This window comes from Panthera pardus, unplaced genomic scaffold (assembly GCF_024362965.1).
Source record: "Panthera pardus isolate Hobbes unplaced genomic scaffold, ASM2436296v1 HiC_scaffold_6, whole genome shotgun sequence".
Taxonomy (NCBI): Eukaryota; Metazoa; Chordata; class Mammalia; order Carnivora; family Felidae; genus Panthera; species Panthera pardus.
In genome coordinates this window covers 123,957,917-123,976,491 of record NW_026526991.1, presented here as the reverse complement: position 1 = coordinate 123,976,491, position 18,575 = coordinate 123,957,917, and the positions used below count along the sequence as shown (strand labels likewise).

The following is an 18,575-nucleotide window of genomic DNA, read 5'->3' as shown; positions in this document are numbered from 1 at the left end:
AGGAAAGGAAAAAACTGGCAGACCTTACATGGATGCCAAATTTGTTAGACTGTATCAGATAAACCTCTCGCTGGCTATCCCGAACGTAAAACTTGGAAAATATCCGATAAACTTGAAATGCATCTGAGTGATAGTTAAATAAAGTTTCCATTTGATCATGTACACGGATTTTAAAGAATCTTTTATTTTACAGAGACGCTTAAACATTATACTTACATTTCGAAGCTGACACAATTCCGGGAACGTAGACGTGGGCCCCTCTTAACACTGCATTGCCACACTGTGCTCCAACAACTGCTTCACACTGCTGTTTTTTTATATTCCTCCTAGGGATGTAAGATGAGCAATTTAACAGAGTAATACACCCCCAACCAAACTTTTTAATGTCTCAACCTAAACCCTTAAAACCTCTTTAGTCTTGACTGTCCTAAGATAATCCCACTAATGGATAACTAAGAAAAAGCAAGCTAAAAAAAAAGCTGAATAGAGAAAGTAGTTTAGAGAGTGGGGTGGGACACACTTGAGAAAAGAAAAAATAGAAAGATGTCCATCTGGTGGAAGGCAATAAAGTGGCACCAAAAACTGCTTACTCATTTAATGAGCATTGCTGTTTTCATAACAGCATTAGGAGGGAAGAAAAATAAAGTCCCTGTCTTCAAAGACTAAAAAAGACCCTAAACAGACAATAAAACATTTCTAAAATGGTATACTGCTGCATGGTAAACCATTTGTATTTTAAAACAAAGATGTCTTTTAGTCTTCCTTTACTGTCCAACTTTTTTGAGTGTTTTCCAATTTCTCACTTCCCATGCGCTCCTTAGACAACTAACACCTGGGGGTCACTTCTAACACACAGAAAAGACTTTTCTAAAAGTCAGGGGGTGCCTAGGTGATCAGCCCCAAATAAAAATCGTAAGCACTGAGTCTCTGATGAGCGACCCTGGTTGGCAACATCTCACAGGTGTTGTCAAAACTCCGTGCAGCATAACTGTGTGTGTCCTATCTTCCTTCAGTAATCTCCCGATGGTCAAATCTCACTAAGCTTCTCGGCTTTATTCCACTCCTGTCTTACATTCTCACTGTTCATTTTCGATCTATGTCTTAAAGAGGTCTAGTCCCCACATTCCAAAACATACTGCATTTCTTCTCACCTTGCATTCTACCCCTTGGCAATCTCAGTATTTCAATAATCACTTACAAAAATGACCTGTGTACTCGTATGTTCGGCCTTTCTAGACCCTGGACTGGCATTTCTCATCACCTGCAGGTAACTGTATGTGCGTGTCCCCTAGTCACTTCAAGCTTATCAAGTCCTAAACAATGTTACTTTTCTCTGATCCACTCCTTCATCCTTAGCACATCCCAAATCTTCCAATCCTTCTGTTGCCAATCTTGAACAAAGTGTCATCTGCTTCAATAACCAAACCGGAAGTCTCAACATTATTTTAAATCCCTTTTTTCCTAAACCTCCTTACTCGACATATATTGCGTTACCAAATCATGCCACCTCTAATTCTCCGACAGGTCTTCTGGACCCATCCTCCAACACTGGACCTATATCAGCTCTTGACTTAATTTCTGAAATAGCTTTTTGGCTTTTTCACCCTCGACCATTTTCAGATCTTCTTTATGTCTTTGGCATTCTGCAGTTTCATTCTGAAGTAGACATGGAATTATTTTTATTTTTGGCTTCAGACTCATTGTACTTCTTACATGTCTTTCATAAATCCTGGAAAATTCTTAGCATTACACTTTTGAATATTGTCTTTCCCCCATTATTTCTATTCTTTTTTTTTCTTTTTTTTTAACATTCATTTGAGAGACAAAGAGAGACAGAGCACAAGCAGGGGAGGGGCAGAGAGAGAGGGAGACGCAGAATCTGAAGCAGGCTCCAGGCTCTCAGCTGTCAACACAGAGCCTGATGCGGGGTTCAAACTCACGGACTGCGAGATCATGCCCTGAGCCAAAGTTGGATGCATAACCAGCCACCCAGGAGCCCCAAATCTATTTTTTTAATATTTATTTATTTTTGAGAGAGAGAGAGAGAGGGAGAGAGAGAGAGAGAGAGAGGGAGAGAGAGGGAGAGAGAGGGAGAGAGAGGGAGAGAGAGGGAGAGAGAGGGAGAGAGAGGGAGAGGGGGAGAGGGGGAGAGGGAGAGAGGGAGAGGGAGAGGGAGAGGGAGAGGGAGAGGGAGAGGGAGAGGGAGAGGGAGGGGGAGGGGGAGAGAGGGAGAGAGGGAGGGAGGGAGAGAGAGAGAGAGAGAGAGAGAGACAGACAGACAGACAGCGTGAGCAGGGGAAGGGCAGAAAGAGAGGGAGACACAGAACCCTGAAGCAGGCTCCAGGCTCTGAGCTGTCAGCACAGAGCCCCACATGGGGCTTTAACCTGTGAACAGTGAGATCATGACCTGAGCCGAAGTCGGATGCCCAACCAACTGAGCCACCCAGACACCCCTAAGAACTCTGATTTTAAAGTTGCTACCAGAGGGGCGTCTGGGTGGCTCAGTCGGTTAAGCATCCAACTTTGGCTCAGGTCATGATCTCAGTTTGTGAGTTTGAGCCCTGCGTCGGGCTCTGTGCTGACAGCTCAGAGCCTGGAGCTTGCTTCAGATTCTGTGTCTGCCCCTCCCATGTTCATGCTCGCTCTCTTTCTCTCAATAATAAATAAACATTAAAAAAAAATTTTTTAAGTTTCTACCAGAGAGCTCTACTCTGCTAAAGTTCAGGGGGAAATAGGATCCTTCGATTTGCTGTATATGCTGTTCTCACTTATGGAGGTCTGAATCTTAGTATATAGCATTCAACCATGAGAAATGTGTGTGGCCAGCACTGAATGTGTGTCACTCAAGAGTGGTTTTGCCTGGCTTTTGCCAAGCACCTCATGAACTGGCTTGGGATCAAATTTTTATGTTAATTTCCCAGACTGCAGGTTTCAAGACCACTTGGGTAGTATGAATTTGAATTCCAAACCTTTATGAGGTATGAACCATAGTTCCACATTCTCAGATTTGTCTTCTTCAACCCAGATCCTAAGACAAGAGAGATCAACTCCTGATTATTGCCTTGCACTGACTGCTGGATACTTCTCAGCTCCTGGGGTTAATAGCCTCTTATTAAAATAAAAGGCCCTAGGGGAGCCTGGGTGGCTCGGTTAGCTGAGCATCTGACTCTTGATTTTGTCTCAAGATCCCAAGGTCATGGGATCAAGCCCCATGTGGGGCTCCGTGCCAGGTGTGGAGCCTGCTTAAGATTCCCTCTTTCCCTCTCCCCTGCTCGTGCTCTAACACACACACACACACACCAACAAAAGAAAAAGGCCCTAGATTTAGGAGACCAACTAACTACCTCCCCTCCCACATCCCCCAACCCTAAGTATGAGCCCACATGCTTTGTTTTCAGTTACTCTTCATTCTAATCCCTGAATATCTCACTCACATTCTCAACCACCCAGGTGTGCATCTTCTGGCCTTTTTTTTATTTAGTATTCCTAGGTTGTGTGTAGCAGAAACATTTTCAGGTTATCTAGGTCACCATATCGTTGGAAATACAACACTCTGAAATGGTTTGTTTACAGTCTTGCAATTCATCTGCTTTCAAAAAGTTTTTCAAACTTTTTGGACTGTAACCCAATGTTACAAATGCACTTATTATCACAACCCAGTACACATATGTAGGTGCGTGTGTATCTGTCAAATGTTTCATGAAATATCTTCACTGTGTGCAATGCACTAGGATACGTTACAAAATAATATCCCATTTCTTTTATAAAATAATAAAAAGACATTATATTGATTTTACAACCTACTAATGGATCGTGATCTGCACGCAGTTTGAAAAACAACTTTATGTACCACTAATATTCTTTAGCTCCTATGTTCTGCGCAAAAAAAAAAACAAAAACAAAAACAAAAAAAAACCTAAATATTCCTTAGTTGAAAAAATCTTTTTACATTTGACAGCCAGCCTCCCCTAACTTCTTCAACCTCATCTTTCACCAACCTCTCTGCAAAAGCAACTGAGTAGACAAACCTGATCACTTTTGTCATGAGCCACCTTACATTTTCACACCCCCATACTTCTCTCCACCTTGCATACCCTTCCCCCATCTTACCTCATCAGCCTACTGCCTGCTCACTTTCAAGGCTCCAATGAAATAACATCCACTTGCAGAAAATCTTTACCAATTTTCTTTTACTCAAGTCATTCCTATTCTGTGCTCTGATGGCACTTCATGTACACCTTCACTGTTAACGGTCTGACTCACACCAAAGTTTTCTGTTTTTAAATGAAACAACTAAGTTTCATTCATCTTTGTAAAACCCTTGGGTCCTCCACATAGCACCAATTCAAAAAATGTCTTGTGGCATGGAAACTTGTAGTGTGAATCAGAGTATTTTATGGGGATAACCATTTCATGGAGAGGACAGAAGGAAAGACTATGGAAAAAAGAATGAAATCCTGCCATTTGCAACGACATGGATGGAGCCAGAGTGTGTTACGCTAAACAAAATAAGTTCAACCAGAGAAAGACAAATACCATATGATTTCACTCACATGTGGAATTTAAGAAACCAAACAGATGAACACAGGGGAAGGAAAGAAAAAAAAGAGAGAGAGGGAAGCAAACCTTAGGACAGTCTTAACTATAAAGGAGAAACTGAGGACTGCTGGAAGAGAGGACGGTGGGGGATGGGCTAAATGGATGATGGGTATTAAGGAGGACACTTGTGATGAGCACTGGGTGTTATACACAAGTGATGAATTACTAAATTCTACTCCAGAAACCAATATCATATTATATGTTAACTAGAATTTAAATTAAAACTTGAAACAAAGAAAAAAATAGAGTTAACATAGCAAGCCTGAATAGCTAGCCTTTCTTGGGAAGGCATGGCTATAAGGTTGGTCCTTGGCTGGCATCTGGGAACTTAGATTTCAGGCGGGTACTCATGGTTACCTGACAAGAATAGCTCACTATGCTTAAATTGCCTGTATAAATAATAAGGTTGATGGCCAACACTGACTTTCCTTCTGGGGGACCAGAATTTCCTTCTGGGCATGTACCAAGCAGGGAGTACCTACATGATCACCCCCGAATAAGAATCCTGGTCACTGAGCCTCTCATAAATTTCTCTGGCTGGCAACATCTCATGTTGTCAAACCTGTTGCTGAGGGAACTGTTTCCTGTGTGACTCCACTGGAAGAGAATTCTGTAAAGCTTTCAACTGGTTTACCCTGTACTTTTTCCCACGTGCCCCCCCTTTCACTGATTCTGCTTCAGATGACTTCACTGCAATAAATCATAGTCACAAATAATGCTGAATCCTAGGAGTCATCCTAGAGAGTCATCAAACCAGGGAGTGGTCTTAGAGATCCCTCAACACTAGGACTAATTGTACAAAAACAAGTATCGAAGTGTAATTCAGCTTTCCTGAAGGGGAGAGTTGTAGGCAGGAAAGATAAAAGGACATGTCAAAGTTGATGCAGGGCCATAAAACCTGCCAAAAGCTTGACTTTTTACTGCAATGTTTACAAATAAAGGAGTAAATCAACACCATTGAAGTGGATTTTCTGATAGCACAGTCATACAAATAAAAGGGAAAATAGAATGAAGGTACTCTGATTAAGAAAAAAATATTAAAATAGCTTTAAAAATGAGGGGTCTAGGGGCGCCTGGGTGGCTCAGTCGGTTAAGCGGCCGACTTCAGCTCAGGTTATGATCTCACGGTCCGTGAGGGCTGTGAGTTCCAGCCCCGCGTCGGGCTCTGTGCTGACAGCTCAGAGCCTGGAGCCTGTTTCAGATTCTGTGTTTCCCTCTCTCTGACCCTCCCCTGTTCATGCTCTGTCTCTCTCTGTCTCAAAAATAAATAAATATAAAAAAAAAAAAAATGAGGGGTCTATGAACTAAAAACTGAGATTATGAGAATGTCCCACTAAAACATAAATGAAAACATAAACTTATTTATTTGGCATTTTTTAACTGCACATATTAGCAACTCTACACCAAACAGGAGATAATGAATATAATTTTAAGATGTTACATATTACTGCATTCCAACAAATATTTTTCAGCAGGGTTGCCATCTGTTTTAATCATACATGTTTGTGCAATTGCTGGAGTATTCTATTGCATTTACCATATTATTTCATATACATAAATAGTAATTGAAATATTAAAGTGCTGATACTAGCAAGATAAGAAAGATAGAAATCGCGCAGGCTGAGAGAGGCAAATCTGGCCTCCTTTGGATCTCCAGAGATTTATGCTACTGGATTAGTTATTCAGTTGTGAAGGAAAGAAAAAATTTTCTCAACTGCTAAAAATATTTTGTTGAGATTTTTGTCAAAAAGGGAGGTACACTATTAAAAAAAATGGAGAGGTTCTTAAAAATTATGAACTGAATATTAACCTAAAACATTCTACTAATCTAAATGCAGTCTTTAGAAAATGCTGTTTGGGATAGGATGTTAAAACACTTTTTTTTAAATAAGTTTATTTATTTATTTTGAAAAAGAGCGAGAGAGAGAAGAAGGGGCAGAGAGAGGGGAAGACAGAGAATCCCAAGCAAGCTCCTTGCTGTCAGTGCAGAGCCCTATGTGGGGCTTGATCCCAGAAACCGTGAGATCCTGACGTGAGCCGCAATCAAGAGTTGGACACTCAACCAACCGAGCCACCCAGGTGCCCCTAAAAACACTCTTATATCAAGTGAAGGCCGGCATTCAATTTTCTTCTAGGTTTTTCACTAAAGTTGACACGGATACCATCAAATGCAGCATCACAACCTTATGTTCAATTTCATTATGTTGCGAATGATAAGATCTTCCCAACATTAAAATATACTTCATCAGTATTAAGTATCATGTTAAGTATCCTGTTAAGTAACCTGAGGGAAACTGAATTTATGGTGAGAAATTACTTTTAAAATTGCTCACTATCTACAAATAAAGTTTAACCTCTATGTTTTGATTTTTTAATTTTAAATGCTTATTTTTGAGAGAGAGAGAGAGCACATGCACACAAGCAGAGGAGGGGCAGCGAGAGAGGACAGAGGATCTGAAGCAGGCTCTGTGTCGACAGCAGAGCCCAATGTGGGGCTCGAATCCATGGACCGCAGGATCACGAGCTGAGCCAAAGTCTGACGCTTAACCGACTGAGCCACCCAGGCGCCCCTGTTTTGGTATTTTCAGTAACTGTATGATATTGAGCATCTTGTACAAGAGTAGGAAAAGAGTAAGTGTGTGTATTTCTGTTTCTGAAGTCTGCAGAAATGGAGAAAAAAAAATCAATCCGAGAAGGACATGCCGCTTATAATAAAACTAAGGAACAGCTAGCTACATTCCCAATGAGGAGGAATAACTGCCTGACAAAGAGAAATGTGGATCAAACCTAGTTCCTCAACAGGGTATGAAAAGGAAAGGCACCTAGAGGCCTAATCAACTATTTACTACTCAGAACCAGGACAGGGGGTCCAGGTGGAGAAAAGACGATCTGAGGTCTTGTCAGTACCCCATCCACAGCATATCAAGCTGAAAGAGGAACAGGACTGTCAACACTGGCAAGCAGGTGTCTGTGTTTCCCTGAGAAATCTGGATAAACTGCCTGGAAGAAGCTAAGGGAAGGGGAAGAGCAACCAAGAGCAGTGCTCCTCGCCAGAGTTAACGAGGCAGAAACACAATTTAAAGCCCCGTACAAAAAAAGCGGTGAGCTAGAAGTCTTCACAGAGAGCCTCAGCCTGTATCGGCTCCACTCACCAGGACTAGAAATTTGCTGCTAGGGAAAACTTGGTGAAAGCATTTCCAGAAAACACATCTGTTTGGTCGTCTAGGGACACATTTTACCCCATTGTATAACATTTTTATGCGATCTGAAGAGAAACCAGAGTATTCTATAACATTTTTGACCAAACTACAAAGGAGATGAAGCTACGTGAATGTAACTGTTTCTACTCAATGAATAATAAACAGAAAAGATTCATTCGACATGGGACCTATACATAGGTAGTAGCCAAAACAATATTACAACACCAAAACACAAACAAAAACCCAAGGAAAAGAACGCCAAATATGTCTTTGTACTTTTAAAAATAAGTAAAAGGAAAAATTCAAAAATGGTATATAAGAAAAACAAGATAAAAAACAGAAAATAGTGGGGCACTTGGGTGGCTTAGTCAGTTAAGTGTCCAACTCTCGATTTTGGCTCAGGTCATGATCTCATGGTTCGTGAGTTCGAGCCCTGCATCGGGCTCTGTGCTGATAGCATGGAGCCTGCTTGGGATCCTCTGTCTCCCTGTCTGTGCCCCTCCCCTGCTCATGCACTAGCACTCTCAAAATAAATACTTTCAATCCGTTAACGCAATGTTCTTAACTTCTGTTGTGTAACCGAGATAAGAGAGGGTTTCAAAAAAAACAGAAAATAGCGAACTGGGAAATAAAATGATAATAAAGCCTCTGAAATAAGAACACAACAGGCTTCAGATGGCTATTTTTAGAAAGGCCTGCTTGCAAGGTCCGCCCTTGGCTGGCATCTGGAAAAGACTGTGAGAAACAGTTCCCAACACTGACTTAAAACCTTCCCTACCAAGAGTGGATTATTGTTCCTAAACTGTTTGTTTTTGTTGTTGAAAAAATTTATATTTAGATTTAGCCAGCTGGACTCAGTTTAGTTGATCCCAATTTTGTTGGCAACATCCAAAGCATCATAGTCAGGAGCCAATCGAACATATGCTTTCTTTTCTCCATTGGGCCTGATCAGAGTGTTGACCTTGGCAATGTCAATGTCATAGAGCTTCTTTACAGCCTGTTTGATCTGCTGCTTGTTGGTCTTGACATCCACAATAAACACAAGAGTGTTGTTGTCTTCTATTTTCTTCATGGCTGACTTGGCAGTTAGGGGAAACTTGATGGCATAGCGGTCAAGCTTGTTCCTCCTGGGGGCGCTCTTTCGAGGATATTTGGGCTGCCTTCGGAGATGCGGTGTCTTGGGCCGTCGGAATGTAAGTGACGTGCGGATCTTCTTTTTTTTTATGACTGTGGACGCCTTTCAGCACTGCTTTCTTCGCCTTCAAAGCCTTTCCTTTGGCTTCGGCTTTGGGAGGAGCAGGGGCTTCCTTCTTCACCTTCGGCTCCATCTTCGTGATAGGGCATTCCTAAACTGTTTGTATAAGCAATGTGCTTTATTCTGAACACCTGTTTTCCTTTTGGGAGCCTGAAATTTTGGTACATGCTGGGCAGAGGGTGACCACATGACCAGCGCCCAATAAAAACCTTGGCCACTGGGTCTAGTCTCTAATGAGCTGCCCTCCTGGGCAACTATTTTACTCGTGTCACAATTTGTCGCTAGAGGAATTAAGCATGTTCTAATAAGTCCATCGGGGAGAAGACTCTTGGAAGCTTGTGCCTGACTTCTTCCAGACTTTGCCCCATGCACCTTTCCCTTCTAGATTTGCTTTTGTATCCTTTTGTGTAATCAGTCTTCCCCAGAAGCACTACAACATGCTGAGTCCTGACTCATTCTTGTCAATCACAGCACCTGAGGGTTGGTTGTCTTGGGGTGCCCCAACACAGGAATATCTGCACTGGAGATCCAACCTACAGAGTCCTAGGGTCCTTATAATAGAGAATACAGAAAAGTACAACAAAAATATTCACAGAACTACTGGTGGACTTGTAACTAAAAAGTTATACTGTTTGATTAAAGAGCAAGAGAGAATAGTGAAAATCAAGCTATATCCTAGCCCAGTTTCTAAAGTTCAATGATGAATTCATAGATCTCCAAGTAAAAACTACTCTTGTGGGGGGCTGGGAGAGAGGATGTTTTTTTGGCCTCTGAATTTTTTTTTTTAATGTTTATTTTTGAGAGAGAGACAGAGTGTGAACAGGGGAGGGGCAGAGAGAGAGGGAGACACAGAATCTGAAGCAGGCTCCAGGCTCCCAGCTGTCAGCACAGACCCAATGTACGGCTCAAACCCACAAAGCTCAAGATCATGACCAGAGCTGAAGTCAGAGGCTTATCCGACTGAGCCACCCAGGCGCCCCGACCTCTGATTTCTTCACAGCAACACTTGACGCCCTGACGCTGTAAAAGCAATGTCTACAAAGTGTTAAGGGAAATAACATGGGACCTGAAACCACTATCAGTCAACCTATTGTTTAAATATAAAGGCAACAGGCAATTCTCAAGCAAGAAAGTAAATACTTTGGAGAGGAGAATACTGAATTTGGAGACGGGAAGCAGGGGCTGCAGACCGGATAAAGGACTATACTCGCTAACCAAGAGAGCAATCAAGACAAAGAACTCAGAAATGAACTATTAGAATTAAAAGTAAGCACTGCATCCATTTGAATTGTGCTTCCAGAATAACAATGTTATAAACCTCTACAATGCTAAAGAACACAGTAAATAAAAACTGGCTGGTGGAGGTTTTAGGGGATAAAATTTAAGAACTTCCTCATTTTTCATAGTGGAAACTCATAAGGTAATAATAGTGATAATGAATTTTAAAAACAAAAAAGAATGGATTTGCTCCTTTTAGAAGTGAAAGGGAGGTATGTGAATCTATTCTCCTAAATGACTTTTGAATACTTTCCTGTTGTAACTCATCATTTGTGTTTTTTAGTTCACAAATGTTCTGATGAGTAGCCTAGATCACTACAAGGAACAGGATGAAAGGGTTGCTAAATTCAGAAAATAATTAAATTATCTACACATTTTAAAAGAGCTAGCATAGCCAGTATTAGCAAGAATAAAAGATCTGAGGGGCACCTGGGTGGCTCAGTCGACTGAGTGTCCAACTTCGACTCAGGGCATGATCTCGTGGTTCGTGGGTTCAAGCCCTGCATCGGGCTGTCAGTGTGTAGCCTGGAGCCTGCTTTGAATTCTGTGTTTCCCTCTCTTTGCCCCTCCCCTGCTCACATCCTGTCTCTCTCTTGCTCTCTCTCTCAAAAATAAAGAAACATTAAAAGAGAGAAAAAGAATGAAGATCTAAGAATCTCTCATATATTGCTAGAAACATTAACTGGTAAAACTTATTTTTTTTATTTTTTAACGTTGATTTTTGAGAGAGAGAGTGAAAGAGCGAGCGAGAAGGCGCGCACGCATGAGCGCACAAGTGGGGGAGGGGCAAGAGAGAGGGAGACACAGAATCCAAGTAGGTTCCAGGTTCTGAGCTGTCAGCCCACAGCTCAACTCGGGGCTGGAACTCACCAACCATGAGATGAGATCATGATCTCAACTGAAATCGGACACTTAACCAACTGAGCCGCCCAGGTGCTCCTGACTGGTAAAACGTTTTAGAAGGCAATAGGTCTCAAACTAAAATATGCACAGACCAATGAACCAGTGATTCCATGGGGTACCAATTTATCTTGTAGACATGCTTATGCAAGTCCACAAAGAAACATCTTAAGAATATTTACTGTTGGTAATAATGAAATGTCCATCAACAGAAGGATAAAAAAAATTTTTAAGTATGCAGCTATTAAAAAAGAATGAAATAGCTTTATATAGAATTAGAGACAATTATGGACATCTTTCTATCTTGACTGAGGTGGATCTTAACCACACAGCTATACAAATTTGGGAAAACTCAGCCAATGATACACATAATTAAGATCTCTCCATTTCACCGCCTGCAAATTTCACCTTAAGAAACAAAATAAGGAACTCGGGGCGCCTGGGTGGCTCAGTCGGTTAAGCGGCCGACTTCGGCTCAGGTCACGGTCTCGCGGTCCGTGGGTTCGTGCCCCGCATCGGGCTCTGGGCTGATGGCTCGGAGCCTGGAGCCTGCTTCCTATTCTGTGTCTCCCTCTCTCTGACCCTCCCCTGTTCATGCTCTGTCTCTCCCTGTCTCAAAAATAAATAAAACGTTAAAAAAAAAAAAAAAATTTAAAATAAGGAACTCAAAAACTCCTTCTTTTTAATGCAAAAGAAATACATACAGTATTTCTTACGGTAAATATATTTGCAGTAAATATAACACAGAAATGTTACAAGTGAAAATCTCCTCTTACCACTTTTCTCCTAATCCAACCTCATCAGAGTTAACCACTCAGAATTAACCTCTATTAATAGTTGGGTATGACGGCACCTGGGTGGCTCAGTTAAGCATCTGACTCTCGATTTCAGCTCAGGGCATGATCTCATGGTTGGTGAGTTCAAACCCTGAGTTAGGCTCTGTGCTGATAGTACAGAGCCTGCTTGGAGTTCTCTCTCTCTCGCTCTCTCTCCCCCACCCCCCGCCTTAAATTAAATAAACTTAAAAAAAATAACTTTATGAAAAAAAAATAGTACAGGATGTGAGTTTAAGCCCCACATCGGGTTCTGTGCAGAGGAGTACAGAGCCTGCTCAGGTTTCTCTCCCTCCCTCCCTCTCTCTCTTTCTCTCCCCTGCATGCTTGCTTGCTCTCTTTCTCTCAAATAAACTTAAAGAAAGTAAATTTAAAAAAAAAAAAAAAAAAAGTTGGGTTCGTTAAAGCCTCCAGACTTCTAAATATAAATATACATAAATGTATAGTTGTTTTTGTAATTACAAAAAAAAAACAATTTGTAATTATCCTATGCATGGCAACCTCCTTTTGATAATTGTGAATTCTTCTCTTATCGGTACATATAATTCTCCCCCATTAAAGGCCATGTTTCACTGCACAGATAAATCTTAACTTACTAAACCAGTGCCTTACTATTGACTGCTTTACTAAATTACTTTAAAGCTTTCACAAAATGAGCATTTTTCTATTTAATAAAACTCATAGGGGTACAAAAAAATTAAACCATAATTAGGGATTTAAAATGTTCTGGGGAAATGAATTCCTATTATAATATGAAAAGGCTTTTTTTTCCCCAATTTTCAAACGTGTCTTCCAAATACATAAATGAGTAGAACATTGTTCTACAGAACATACACAATAATTTAATGTAACTGTGGATTAAGGAATAAAATTTTACAAACATATCACCTACGAATGTAGGAAATATGTTGCTTTGTATTTTTGTGTAGTTCAAAAAAAAAAAGTTTTATATTAGCAGTGGAAGCTCTTTGTTTTTTTGTGTTTTTTTTTTTCAATTTATTTATTTTGAGAGAGAGAGGCAGAATTCTAAGGAGGCTCCACACTGTCATGACATGAGCCGAAAACAAGAGTCAGACACTTAACCAAATGAGCCACCAGGTGCCCCTTTCCTCCTACTTTGTAAGTCACTTCATTTGTTTACTTAAAGTATTAAGAGAATCCACAACTGGGGTGTCTGAGTGGCTCAGACAGTTAAACACCTTACTCTTGATTTCAACTCAGGTCACTATCTCCTGGTTCGTGAGTTCGAGCCTCGTGTCGGGCTCTGGGCTGGGCTGTCAGGCTCCCAAGCCTGCTTGGGATTCTGCTTCTCCCTCTCTAAATAAATAAACAAACAAATTAAAAAAAAAAAAAAAAAAAAAAAAAAACAACCAGGAGGAGGAAAAACAACCAATCATTGCACCAAATGGACATAAAATGCATTACTTTCAAGGTATTTGGGCCCATTCCTAGTCTTTTTTGTAACATCTCCCACGACACAGTATGAAGTTGGCATTTTTGAACTTGTGAATTCTTGTCTATCTATACAAAGTGGCTAATAATACAGAAACTCAGTGTTATCACCCAACAGTAAGAAAAAACCTGTGACAAATTTTTAGAATTTAATTGGAAATGGAAAAGTTACAAACCTAGGTCCAATAATAGGAATAAGTAAGACATCCTGAAGGTCTGGATGTTGAAGAATAGGAACACTTAATCCATTAAATTGCTGTTAAAAATAAACAGAAGTATGAAGCAATCAATATAACTGATAAATTTCAACTTACAGAGCTTTTCAGTGTCATTATCTAGCAGAGCATGAAGCTTGGTTTAGGCTATTCTCACTTTATTCCACATAATACTATGGAACAAAGACTTCAAAACAACTATATTTTCTGTATATTTTATTCTTCTCTATGTCTTCCTAAGGTTCTATTTTGCTTACTGTTTGGTTTTATAAAAGCCAACCCATATTTACCTTAAATGACTTATTTTGAAAACACATATCCAATATAGAATTGCATGTAGTACTCTTTCAATGAAAAACTCTAAACAGGACATTAAAGATTACGATTAATATTATTTATTATATACAATCAATACGGGATGCCATGTCAGTTTTGGTGAGGAAAATAAATGCTTTTTGGCAAAAGTTCAGGATTTTCAGTATCCTCTATCATACTTGGGTCTTCAGACTAGAAGTGGGTGCAGGGCCGGGAGTATAGGTGCTGAGGCCAACTCACACAGTCTCAGGAGAACCAGTTATGTGCATCTCTTCCCAACCATCTTCCAAAGCCAAACCATTTGACATCCTCACCTATAACGTATGAAGGTTCCAGTTTCTCCACATCCTCACCAGCCAGATGAAATTTACATTATTAAATCCCAATATGGGGCCCAGAGAACTCTGGGGAGACAAAGCACCCACTCTTCCATCATCCCATATGGGACATCTCTTTAGGACACACATGAGTTTTGGATCATGGAAGGAGAAAGAAAATAAATAGTCTGAGACCCCTTTCCTGCTAGAAGTAGGTACTGCTCTACCATCAATTTCCTATGTAGTGCTTAGGGGTCAATCTTCTGCCTCACTCTTAACCTTTAAGAGACTCAAAGCCCATCCATAGTCAATGTCTGCCTTATCCTAGATACTAGTTACTAGTAATACTAGATGCTATAGGCCCACTGGACTGGAATACTAGAATATGTAGACTCCGGGAATAGTTTGCTAGAAAAGAAAATAATCTGGATCTGCAGGAGTTATAGACAGTTGTGATGGGCCTCAGAACACTGTCCTACTACCTGAAAACATATACATGACTGCATAAGAGTATTAATTTTAGTTGTTCAGAGGAACTGCTTATATTTTGTTATTTGTTACATTTAGTTGCTTAGAGGAACTGCTTACTGTCATTACTCTCAATAAAATTATCACTATCAATATTCAAAATCGGATTACTTTTTCTACAAGTCTTATTATTACACTAGTTTGGGTCTCATACACTCAGATCCCATAGCGGGTAGTTCTTACACATTTTCTCACAACTTGAAATTTATAAAACTGTTCTTACAGACAATATAACAAACATTCCATAAATCTAATGAGATTAAAGAACAATAAGTAAATCAACATCAGTGATAATTTTCTGAAGATTTCTTAATGTTACATCTTCATTAAACTAATAACACAGCCTATAATAAATATATAAATAAAAGCCCTTTGATTATGCTTGCATCTTACTTTCAATTTACGCACTAATCAGGTAACTTATTACAAAACCAGACTTTTAGGGTTAGAACGGATCTCTTCATATGTATTTTAATGATGAAGCAACTGAGGCCAGATGAGCTGAGTGACCTACTCAGTCACTGTAATAAATTCTGAATCACAAGTGCTGGGTTCTAACATTACCTCTAACATTACCACTTAACTGAACATTCATGATCTTCGACTTCCTTAGGTGTAAAATTGCAATAGTACATTATGTTCATAGATTTTAGAGAACAGCAACATGACATAGACTGTAGAAATGTCATAGACACAATGACAGAAAATTTGCACATACCTTCCGAAGCTCATCCAACAACAGATTTTTCACATGTTGCACTGAGGCGAGATGTGTGTTTACTCGGACAGTTGTGAACGATGGAGGGTGTGACAAGTGATTTAACAGAGTTTCAAATCTCCTTTCTGCTTCTTGTTTGCCTAGAGCAGATACAACCTGAAAAAGAGGAAAATAACAAGTTAATGTTTCAACGTCCCTTAACAAATGAACTAAAAATTTTAAGAACATGAACACCCATTCGTTCAACTAATGAAAGACTCAACCAAGTTTCCTGTGATGAACTGAAGCTTTACGAGACATGTATTTTCCCATTTTTGTCATCTTTTCTTCTTAATGTGTATTTTTGAGAGGGTATGAGTGGGGGAGGGGCAGAGAGAGAGGGACAAAGGATCTGAAGCGGGATGTGCACTGACACATGAGCTCGATGTGGGGCTCCAACTCAAGAACCACAAGATCATGACCTGAGCTGAAGTCGGACGCGGAACCCACTGAGCCACCCAGGCGCCTCCCATTTCTGTGATCTCTGAATATACCCTGCCCCACAGCATCTTCATAAACCACTTGCCAGCCTACTAACCCACCAGCCTCATAGTATTAGTACTTTCTCTAGTGTATTAAAACTGACCTTTACCTCCAATACTTTTACAAAGTAATGGCTTTTCTTTTCGTGAAATCACTTACAGTTAGCGGGTTTGAGGCAGAGATGGTGTCAAAGACGGACATTTGGATCTTCTTTCATAAAAGCAATATTTATTTTTTTTAAAACCGCTGGGAAAAATTTCTGAATGCCTCTATTTCTCTTAATACGCTCCTTATATTTTAAGTTCTCTGAAATCTAGAGAATGTCTTTTCTCTTTCCATGCTGTCTAATCCCGTAAAATAATCTTTGGAGGGGCGCCTGGGTGGCTCAGTCGGTTGAGCACCCGACTTGGGCTCAGGTCATGATCTCGCGGTCCGTGAGCTCGAGCCCCGCCTCGGGCTCTGTGCTGACAGCTCAGAGCCTGGAGCCTGTTTCAGATTCTGTGTCTCCCTCTCTCTGACCCTCCCCCCCGTTCATGGTCTGTCTCTCTCTGTCTCAAAAATAAAACGTTAAAAATTTTTTTTAAATAATCTTTGGAAATAAAATGCAGAAATCAAATCTAACAAGTCAGCTTCAGCAATATCTTCACGCACGATTAACATTTAGGTGGCTTTACTTTGAACAGAAAAGCAAAGACTTAGAAGTACAAAGTTGCCTAGAGGCCGGATCGTAAAATGTCAAGAGCACAAGCTTGGCAACCAAAGACAGTATTCACGGAGGACTTCTGTGCGAGGCACTGCGAAAAGCACAGAGAATGAGTATTTGTTGAGGACTGTGTGCCAGAACAACGCCAACTGCTTTCTCAGGATTAATATTCCAAAGCAACCTTGTAAGGATGTGTATTTTTAACATCCCCAGTTTTCGCAGAAAAGGAAATTCAGGCTAAGCGCTCTGAAATGATTCGTTCAAAGCACAGAGACACAAACCCAGGACTCGGGACTCCAGATCTGGGTTTTGTCATTGTACCTGAGCTCTTCAGGCTTCAGATCTCAGTCCTGTTACCTCATAGCGGTGTCACTTTGGCCTCTTTGGACCCTCCGTCCTCTCACCTGTTAAAATGGAGAGGCAATCTCCACCAAAAGAGAGCGAGCGAGAGAGCGCGAATATTAAGATGTAAAGGTCTGCAAGCCACCTAGCACAACGGGTGGCATTTGAGGCATTAACAGCTTCTGGCATCCCTTTCACCAGACTGCCACACTCCAAGAGTGCAGCTGTGACTTGTCTGCAGGACTTAAGTTCTCGAGAACAGGAATCTTTTTGCGCTCATTTTGCAAGCCCTTCAGTGCCACGCCTACTGCCGGGCACAGAACCGCTTTGTTCCCCTCCCTTCTTTCACGTTCCTAAGGGTGGAAACGTATACACCTCATTCACCTCTGATCTCGAAAGCACTAAATCCCTACGGGGAAGATACCGGCCGTTTTTACATTCGGAAAAAAACAGGCAGAAACAACGGTGTCAAGATGAGTTTTCGCTTTAGGCCTCTTTTTTTTTTTTTTCTATTTCTCCAGAGTGTGTAAATATTTGAATTTTTGCAAATATCACCTACCAGGTTTATTTGACCTACCTCCTTATTCATAAAACCCTCCTTAAGGTACCTTTCAACCTCAAGTCTCAAAGATATTTTAGGGAAAATAGACATTTTGGCGATAGTTTTGTTCTCCTCCAAGAAAAATGCTGGAAAACGGTGATTTTTCTCTTTCCGAGTGAACAGTGAGCAGCGTGTTGTCAAGTGAGTAACCACCCACACGCGCCGGGACCGCCAGATGGCCAGGAAAATCGCGCCGCTCTTTCCAAGTTATATTCGGCTTTTGCGGAGGTACATCCACGCTTTCTCGAGCGTCGCCAGTTCAGAGCAGCTTCCTCGCCTCCACCACACCCGTCCTTGGTCCTCCTTTAGGGACGCTCACGGAAATCACTGTGAGGCCACGTCACCCACGTTGCAAAAACACCACAAGAAAACTAAACGGGGGGGGGGGGACGGGGAGACAAAAAACAAACAAACAAACAAAAACCCTGACGGGCGAAACCGTTGCGAACAGGCCTGGGAAAGCGACCCGCACCTGCTCTAGCACGTTCAGCCCTCTGAACCTAATTTCCAAAACCGCGCCCCCCAATTCCTCTGCCGAAAGCCGCTTCCGGCCTGCGTCACTTCCGGCGACGCGGCCCACCCTCCCTGGTTCCCCAATCCGCAGCCGCAAGTTGCCGCTACGTCACGTCCCCGGAGTTTCCCAGCGCGGTGGGTGGCGCGTCCACGTGCGGGCGGTTGGATGCAGGGAGGGGCGGCAGCCCGGGGGAGCACCTGGGTCCTGCGCCTGCGGCGGGTGTCAGGGCAGACGAGGAAATGGTGTGGGTTAAGTCGAAGGCTTTGCTGGCCTGAGTAAGTTG

At 41.4% G+C, this 18,575-nt stretch overlaps 1 protein-coding gene and 1 pseudogene across 5 annotated transcripts in view; both read right to left on the bottom strand.

The window, feature by feature from the left end:
- The window catches only part of NSUN6 (NOP2/Sun RNA methyltransferase 6), a 69,878-nt gene extending 51,567 nt beyond the window's left edge, over positions 1-18,311 (bottom strand). For 2 of the 5 annotated variants that reach the window (XM_019460641.2, XM_019460640.2), the window contains exons 1-4: positions 17,755-18,308; positions 15,611-15,766; positions 13,694-13,773; positions 217-326 (exon numbers count right to left, since the gene is read on the bottom strand). In XM_019460641.2, coding sequence (XP_019316186.1) covers positions 217-326; positions 13,694-13,773; positions 15,611-15,766; positions 17,755-17,829 — 421 coding nt within the window. In that variant the 5' untranslated portion in view covers positions 17,830-18,308. Of the gene's footprint in view, positions 1-216; positions 327-2,969; positions 2,987-13,693; positions 13,774-15,610; positions 15,767-16,291; positions 16,601-17,754 lie in introns of those variants that run through there. The other 3 variants (XM_053895602.1, XM_019460642.2, XM_053895603.1) reach the window with 3 other exon arrangements.
- LOC109273671 (60S ribosomal protein L23a-like) lies at positions 8,603-11,603 on the bottom strand (annotated as a pseudogene).
- Positions 18,312-18,575: the final 264 nt, after the last annotated feature.